This window comes from Bremia lactucae, linkage group LG5 (assembly GCF_004359215.1).
Source record: "Bremia lactucae strain SF5 linkage group LG5, whole genome shotgun sequence".
NCBI lineage: Eukaryota > Oomycota > Peronosporomycetes > Peronosporales > Peronosporaceae > Bremia > Bremia lactucae.
Genome location: NC_090614.1, coordinates 1,358,757 through 1,367,674, shown reverse-complemented (window position 1 = coordinate 1,367,674; position 8,918 = coordinate 1,358,757). Strand labels below are relative to the sequence as shown.

Here is an 8,918-nt window from a genome sequence, read left to right as displayed (position 1 = left end):
TGACTTACATAACGTAACTGCTACTCCAAAACATTGCTAAGCGCATCGGACGGAGCATTGACATATAAGCAACTTTTAATCTATTCGCCTCGCGAGGACATCGGTGCATGACGGCATATATTTTCTACAATAATCTATTTCTTAGCGGTGCACCGTGCGCGTGAAAAAGTATAACACGTTTGTTTTAAGTTTCAGTTCTTAATTCAAAATAGAATATATTCTTTGCAAAATCATAGGAGTTTCAATAGTTTTCTTCAAGCCAATTTGAAATAGGCTTGCATGTCTCTGAACGAATAAAGCTCACAAAATCCGGTGTAAAGACGTCATTGGCGTAAGTTTGCAACCACAGCAGCATCTCAAAGGAATTGGCTTCGAAGTCGGCCACAATTCGCAAGGTAGGATTCGTCAAGTCAAACACGACATCGTCTTCAAGAAAGCGCGATCGTAACCACGTTGCCACGTCGAGATGGCAATAGCGAACTGCACAGTTGAAAGCTCGAGCTGTATGCGACTCTGGCATGTTGGCATACAGCCACTTGACCATCGATAAATGACCGTTTTCGGCAGCCCGACATATCGAAAATGACGTGCACTTATAAGAATAGTTCGCACGCAGCCATTCCACAACATCTAAATGACCACGTGATGCAGCTTGATCTATTGCCCAATTTGAACAAATCTCGGATCCATTCTTATGCAGCCACTTTATCACTTCCAAGTGGCCTTCACTAGCGGCACTGCCCATCGCACAGCGGTCATACCGCTCGAAACGATTTGCTTGGAACCATTCAAGTACAGCAAAATGATCACCTCTTGCCGCCGCAAGAATGGGAGCGGTCGTGAAATTCCACCACGAATCCGCAGCTTCAGTGCGCATCAATTTACTTTTTTTAGCCTCTTGCGCCTGCAATTGATCGAAATCATGAAAGACCTGTAGAAGCTGTGGATGGCCGTACGCAGCACATTTGTCGATTGCAAATCTCCTAGGTATATTGAATTTATGATGAGAAATGAGCCATTTCACAGAGTCAGGTTGGCCCGCTATTATTGCACAATCAAGTGCTTTTGGAAATTTCTTGGCAAGGTTATGCTCTTTGAGGAACTTCATGACATCGACATGCCCACCTTCAGCTGCCGCACTAAGTAAGCATACTATCGACTTGTTCTTTCTCATAATTTTGCACGCTTCACTGCCAAGAGGATGACTCAAAAGCCACTTCAGTTCAGTTAGCTTTCCGAATGTGCACACGCCTTTGATACTGTCAACCCATGCCAGCTTCCAATTCTCGTAGTTCTTTGGTAGCGGGGAATGCCATTGAAGCGCCATCTCTGCAAGCTGCAAATGTTCATTCGAGGTTAGAGTTGGGATCGCCGACGCTGCAATAGCCGCATCACGGCGTAAGTATCCACATGCACTCATCCACTCAATTATTGCAACTTGAGGACAGCCAGCTCCATAATCGAGCAAGCACCCGCCAGGAAGCAACATCTGCTTTGCAAGATCCATTTTTCCGAGTTTTAATGCGTGCTTGATTGCAATTTCTCGACATTGTTCGTTAAAAGGTAAGCCTTCCACGAGACAGTCCAAATATTGTCCATTTTCGACAGCTTTAGTTACTGCCTCACAAGTCCACATTGTTTCAGGGAAGCAAACAGTATTTTTGAACTTGCGGTCGAATTTGTCTCTATCTAAGTCTCTACTATCCCATGGGATATATGCACCTTTCATACACAGACGACGGGACCGGTGAATCCATAAATAGAAAAGTACTTTTAAATATCCCTTGCTCATGGCGACATCAACAGCACGCTCAGAGGCTTCACAACCAGAGAAATGCGCAAAGAGCCACTTAACCATTGTCAAATCATCTCTGCTGACCGCTACATACAGCGACTTAGAAAATTGCCAATTGTGGTAGTTTGCATCGGATCGCAAATAATCAGTGAGAGACCATCCACGTAGTCGTTTACTTGGTGTTGTGCACGAAATGCTCCAGATCCAGTCCAACAGTCGAATTGATCCAAATTGGCATGCCTCACTAAAGATAAGGTTTGGGGATGGCCCAATAAAAATGGAGATCACTCTCAAACTCTCTTCAAGATGCATCACAGCGGGGTAGGATCGCAGAACAAAGGCAACAGCAGTCAGCATCATTGCGAACAGGTATGACAAATGCGGTGGATCATAAATTGTCATTCTGTCAAATACGATCGCATTTCTCAGAAATAATCGGAGTATTTCATCGCCGTTACATTGTTGATTGATTGATTTCTCATGGTGAACCGCTGCATAAGTATCATTTCTTTAACGAGTTATCATATTATGTTTATGAAAGGAAATAAGCAAAGGAACATATAATTATCTTTAAATTTATATGACTTAATAGTTCCAATAATACAAATTTGGTAACATTGACCCAATAAGACATTAGTTCTATTGATTGGTTTATTTAAGTTTAAAACAACCCCGCCAACCGGTGCTCAAGTAGGCGCCAAACATAATTGTGTATTAATCTAATAAAGTGACCAGTAGATAGAAAAACGTTACGTAGGAACTTAATATATTAATCCAGTTTTTTTCTACTATAAGCCTTAGCCTAGATCCTTTGAGCTAAGTCCTCTTAGCCCCATAGAAGCTTTCCTCTGTACCTCCGTGTACGTAAAGTCTTAAAACACCTATCCTTCACTGTAATCAGTGCAGGTTGACTAGTAATATAATCAGTACTAAAAAAGGGTTCCCCGTTACACCTGGTAGCACTTCGTAGTCTGTTCAACAGCCTACGCAGGTTCCATCCAACATGGACATGTTCGATGAAGAAGAAGAGAGCTTTCAAGCCCTCAAGAAGGCTATCACGCAACGCGTAAAGGGTTTACTCATTTGAGTGACCTGAAATGGAGGGCGGTCGGACGCATGAGCTACGCCGTAGGCGGTCATCCGTTAGCGATATGTTGCTCACTCTACAAAGAGATAAAAACACGCGGCTATAGCCAAGTTCATACAAAATAAACTCGACGGGGCCCCAGAAAAAGTAGCTTTGCTTCGCCTGCAAGGCTCTTAACACGCGAAGTGTTGAGTGAATAGGGTGCTCAGTAGACAGTTGGATAGTTGGAAATGTTGATTTAGCAGCACTTACATATATCAAGCGGGCCGACACATTGGCGTCGACCCGAAAGCTGCAAGTTAGAAATCTTTGAGTTTGAGGCCAGTCGAAGGCAACTCCCTTGGCTCGAGCCGAGCTCTTCGATTTGAAGCAGGACAAGCGCGACCTTTACGCTTATACCTAACATACACGATACCTCGTCAGTTGTATCCTAGGTCATCTAATTAAGGTGAACACGCACAGGTCACTGTGCTCAAGAGTCTTGCAGACGGTCCTTTTAAGACCCACTTGTTCCGGCTCAAATTAAAGACGCTTGACCAAGCGATCTCTGTAGTGGAACAGCAGGACGTTAGCATGAACAGGCTATCGTTCACCCGGGTACTTATTGTCCACCGAGACGACAAGAAAACGGAGGTCCAGATTCTCTGGAGTGGAGAGCGATAAAACTGGGTCTTCATGTTATAAACGATTGCGAAAATGCAATCGTTGTTAAAAGATGGACCACTACGCCTATGAGTGCAGTGCCCAACGCACAGTGCTAAGAAACGCTGATCGAAGCGATCGATCGCCCGCGAGGAACTTCGGATGACGCGGATCTGACGCTATTACGAATTCGCAACGGCGAGGTGGATCGTCAAAAGAGTTTGCGGTCGGAAGGTGCGGAGCACCCTACTGATCCAGCAACGTCAAAAGAATTTGCAGGGTTTATGATCAAAGTTGCTCCATACCCACAAGCATTGTGTGTTACTGCCCAATATGATGAGTTTGACCTCATCACTTTGAAGATTAAAGTCGCAAATAAGTTGCCACTAAAAATCCAAGTCGCTTGTAGGCGTCGAATAATTTCATTTGATGCCAATCGCTTAAATATCGCAGACTCGAATTCATTGAGCGCGATATTCCTCGAACGAGAATGACAGTGCGCCTAGCAACAGGCGCATCTGTAACAGTAAAGCTACGTGAAGTTGTCATCCAATGTACGTTACAGGGGAAACAGTACGATGGTGATTGCATCGTGCTTAAATTAGATGACAAATTTAATATCATCCTTGGAATTTCATGGCTAAGAAAGTACGAGCCATGCATAAACTGGAAGCATCAAGCCGTGACGATGTCTGCTCTCTGACGAGATCCATCCTCCTCGGCAAAAGATCCATCGGAGAACAAGCGTTTCTCGCTCTCGAAAAAGGATTGGAGGGTCTCAATCCCTTGACGCATCACGTAAGAGATCAGCGCCATCCAATAAAGATCCTGAAGGTAGTATGCCTCCTTTGAGTCTCACGAGAGGCAAGGTTTCTAGACAAACGGTGTAGCTTGTAGCGTGCACCGATTACGGCTCGTATTCCGAACCGTTCACAAAATATTCAATTTTTTAAGCCAGGCCTCGCGGCCAACGCTTTGCACGTTCTATAGACATGCTTCTCAAGCTTGAAACAAAAGAATGACATCCTTTGCCCGCATATATGTGCACCATTAATACCGAAAAAGGCATCGATAAAGTATTTCGTTTCATCCTCGCCAGGCTCGTGAAGCCTGGATGAGTCGAATAGCGAAATATGATATCGATCCATGGTCATACCAAACGAACGAGTTAGGTTAACCTTAAAAAGCAACCAGGGCGTCTTTTCGGAAGCGAGCCGCAATCCTTTTCCCGTATGGTCATATTAACGTTAGCTATAACAGTTTACTTAATAAAAGGTAGAATTTTAGGTAATCTCAGAGTGGTTCTTACAATCACTCTGTCCGTCGTGATCCATACTAGCACTAACAGTAACATGGCTACCGGAGTGACCTTTGAGATCACTTCGCTCCTGGTGATGCAGACTGACATCAGCAGAGTTATCCTCGTCCATGGATTCACCCGAAGATGACTTCCCACCGAAATGATCAGACAAATCAAACATTTTCGTCATGACCGCTTTGGTTGTCACGTCAGAACCCCAAAGTTTGACAGACTTGGCCCCGCGCGAACCGGAGGCGTTCAGTGTGAACACCAAGTCGGACAGTGACACCTGCAAGGGGAGTAGCAGGTGACCAAGACCAGTCTTCTCCAATTGGAATATGAAGTGACTTATCCCCCGCAGTAGAAGTAAAAGCGTCTACTAAAACATTTGCATTACCAGCTGCAAGCTTTGCGGCATCACCGATAAAGCCCACGGACTTTTAGTCATCATGCGCAAACGAATTAATTATGAACAAAAGTCAACTATATGATACAATAAGAACTTAAAATGAATCCAATAAATGCAAAATTTCACAAGTAAATACATAATAGTATTTCTCTGTACCTCCACATCATCAAGATAGAGACTGCAGGGACTTATGGGAGAGTCTAATGTAGCCAAAATGACAGTACGCACCCCAAACGGTATGCTTTGGGAGTGGCTTGTAATGCCCCAAGGATCGAAAAACGCACCAGCAACATCTAACCGAGTGGTGGCTCATGTGATGCGTCAGCACCGTGTCTTCGCGCTCTATTACTTTGATGATGTATTCGTGCATAGTAAGGCCGAGGACGGGCTGAGTGGAATAGAGTCGCACAAGCTTCATTTAGACGCTGTGTTGCAGACTTTGAAGGACGCCCAATTGTACGTCAACTTGCAAAAGTGCGTCATAGGGGTCCCTGAGATACCTATGCTGGGTTGCATCGTAGGTACCCATGCTGTACGAGCAGACCCAGACAAGAAAAATTTAGAAAGAAGAATGGCCAATCCCACGACACGTGAAGAATTTGCGCCAATTCTTAGGGCTCGCTAAATACTTGCATAAGTATAACAAGAACTATGCTGAGCGAGCTAAACCATCATCTGACCTCCTTAAAAAGGACGCAAAATGGTTTTCAATAAAAGAACAAGAAAATGCGTACACATCAGTGAATACAATCTTTTTTTAAGGCACCGCTCTTGGCATTGCTCAGACGCGGATAATCTCTTTAGCGTCGTCTGCGATGCAAGAAATTTTGCAATCGGCAGCGCGGTCATGCAGAAGGATAACGACAGCGTTGACCGTGTCATCTCGCATCAGTTCCGGCTATTAATAGCCGCGGAACTAAATTATCCTTTGCATGACAAAGAGCTACTTTCAATTAAGTCTGCTATTGTCAAGTTTCGAGTGCACCTATTGGGTACGAACCATTTGTGGGTTATAAAAATTACTGCGGACCGCAATAAACTCACCGCACCTCTCGCCTAAATGGCGAGACGGCTCACATTCTTCTCTGAATTTGATTTCAAAGTTGAACTTAAGCCGGGTAAGACGAATGTCTTCGCTAACGCTTTATCACGCGGACTAGACTTCGAGGTAAGACACCAACAGAGTGTGTCTAGTGCAAAGGCACAATATGAGTCGTCGACGTTGGCAGCCATGAAGGCATACCACGTGATGAGCTTATTGGCTTACGAAATAAAGGAGAGCCACAGTCAGAACGAACATTGTCGCATGCTGTTGGATAACTTTGGTGGACGAAAGGAAACAATTTCGTCGTACATAAAGGCCAAGCTTAATCGCTAAAGCTTCAGCGATGGCCTATTATGGCATCAGCCGTCATCTAGTCATCTATGTACTGATCTCAAACTGATGATCCTTCACGAGCTCCATGATGCGCCTTCTAGTGGACATCTGGACCGTGAAAAGACATTATTACGAGTCTCAGTGGAATTTGGTGGCCACAGCTATATAGATGGGTGGCCAACTATATTCGCTCTTTGGAATAGTGTCAGCGCGTAAAGCCTGCACCGTCCAGCAGTGCACCACTGAAGCCGCTACCGATTCCAACGGATTTTTGGAAGTCGGTATGTCAGGACTTCATGTTTGGCATGCCGCCCGACCACAAGGGTCGGACGGGGCTCGTCGTATTTGTAGACAAACTGAGGCAAAATTGGGCATTTAGCACCATGTAAATCATCGATCACTGGCAAGGAGGCAGCTCTCTTATTCCTGGATCATGTACACCGACTACACGGGATGCCCGAGTCCATAGTATTGGACGGAGATCCACATTTTACGTCAGGTTTTTAGCGACATGTGTTTGAGCTGCTAGGTAGCAAGATTCACATGTCGATAGCAGATAATCCCCCGACCGATGTCTAAACAAAATGTTCTAATCGGGTTGTGGCGGATGTAATACGCACGATAGGGACTCCTGGAGCAACAATTGCGTTTCGTGGTGTTCGCTATATAAAACAATGTCCACGCTAGTATTGGTGAGACACCTTTTAATTAAACGGACTGCGCCATCCTTACACGCCAGTCTCGTCTGTGCGTAGCTGCGCTTGTAAAAGTAAAACACGTTTGTTTCAAGTTTTCAGTTCCTAATGCAAAATAGGATATATTCTTTGCAAAATTATAGGATTTTCAATAGTTTTCTGCAAGCCATTTTGAAATAAGCTTGCATGCCTCTGAACGAATACAGCTCACAAAATCCGGTGTAAAGACGTCATTGGCGTGAGTTTGCAACCACAGCAGCATCTCAAAGAAATTAGCTTCGAAGTAGGCCACAATTCGCAAGGTAGGATTTGTCAAGTCAAACACGACATCGTCTTCAATAAAGCGCGATCGTAACCACGTTGCCACGTCGAGATGGCAATAATCAACTGCACAGTTGAATGCTCGAGCTGTATGCGACTCTGGCATGTTGGCATACAGCCACTTGACCATCGATAAATGACCGTTTTTGGCAGCCCGACATATCGAAAATGACGTACACTTATGGGAATTGTAACGGGGTGTATCGTTACATAAAATTAACACTTAAAGGTTGTTATCTAATATATTATCTAAAGGTAGATAATATCTGGAGGATATTACTTTACATAGTAATATCCTGAATTCTTATCCATATATAGGTATAGGCCATTATGTCTATTTATTCCGCAGACTAATCAGCCGTAGAAGTAATCAAAGAGAGTCACAAGATAAGATAGATAAGAATTCATTTACATGTTTAGCATCAGTTTATAGTTAAGTCAGCATTTACAAAGATAGATTAAGAGACACTTAACTATATTAATACAGTTTTCATTTTACACTCTTAAGTTAACTTGTCTTAAGAGAAGTCTTCCTCTGCACGTACAGTGTACGTCACCTAACGAAAGGCACCACTCACAACTGAAGCAGTGTGAAGTGGACTTGTATGGAAACAGTACAAGTCGTAGTGCCCCGTTACACCTGGTAGCACTTTGTAGTCCGTCCAAGGACCACATTTCCCACATTTAACATGGACATGTTAGATGGTAGTGGGAATACGCATCACGTTTCTCCTGAAATGAAAGCTACTCCTTTCTAAGTGACATAGAAAGGAGTGCGGTCGGACGAATGAGTTCGACCGTAGGAAACGATGCCATCTTGGCAATGCTGTCCGATTTGGACAGAGATGCCCTCCATTCAGCCATCCTCAAGTTCATACAACATGAACTTGACGAAATTAAGGAGACGGTAGCCTTGCTGAATCAGCAAGGCTCTCAACAGGCGGAACTGTTGAGATTACAACAGGTACAGACCCCTGTACCTGGGATGACGCAAACGCGTCGTCCCGAAACCTTAAAGATTTACATCTTTAAGTATAGGGGAGTCGAAGAAGACTCCCTCTTGAGATGGTTTGTCGAGTTGGACGATGCCATAAGGGCACGTCACATCGTCGACGAGCAAGTGCAAGTCGCATTCGCTCAATCAAATTTGGCAGGTCGTGCCAAAACTTGGCCATTGGGCCTTAAGTTGCGCGACCCATACGTCTTTGGGTCGCTAGAGGTTTTTAAAACCCGACTCAAACAGACGTTTGAGCCACCAAGGGCTGAGTTCAGAGCTCGTTCAGAGCTTCTG

The 8,918-nt window shown here is 44.4% G+C and overlaps 2 protein-coding genes across 2 annotated transcripts; both read right to left on the bottom strand.

Annotated features, from left to right (window-relative positions):
• Positions 1 to 241: 241 nt before the first annotated feature.
• Positions 242 to 2,197, bottom strand: CCR75_005233 (uncharacterized protein; the record flags this gene model as incomplete). Its single annotated transcript, XM_067963315.1, has 1 exon — positions 242 to 2,197. One exon carries the CDS (start codon positions 2,195 to 2,197, stop codon positions 242 to 244), a length of 1,956 nt encoding a protein of 651 aa, XP_067821271.1.
• Positions 2,198 to 7,454: 5,257 nt separating this feature from the next.
• CCR75_005232 (uncharacterized protein) lies at positions 7,455 to 7,757 on the bottom strand (the record flags this gene model as incomplete). Its single annotated transcript, XM_067963314.1, has 1 exon — positions 7,455 to 7,757. One exon carries the CDS (start codon positions 7,755 to 7,757, stop codon positions 7,455 to 7,457), a length of 303 nt encoding a protein of 100 aa, XP_067821092.1.
• Positions 7,758 to 8,918: the final 1,161 nt, after the last annotated feature.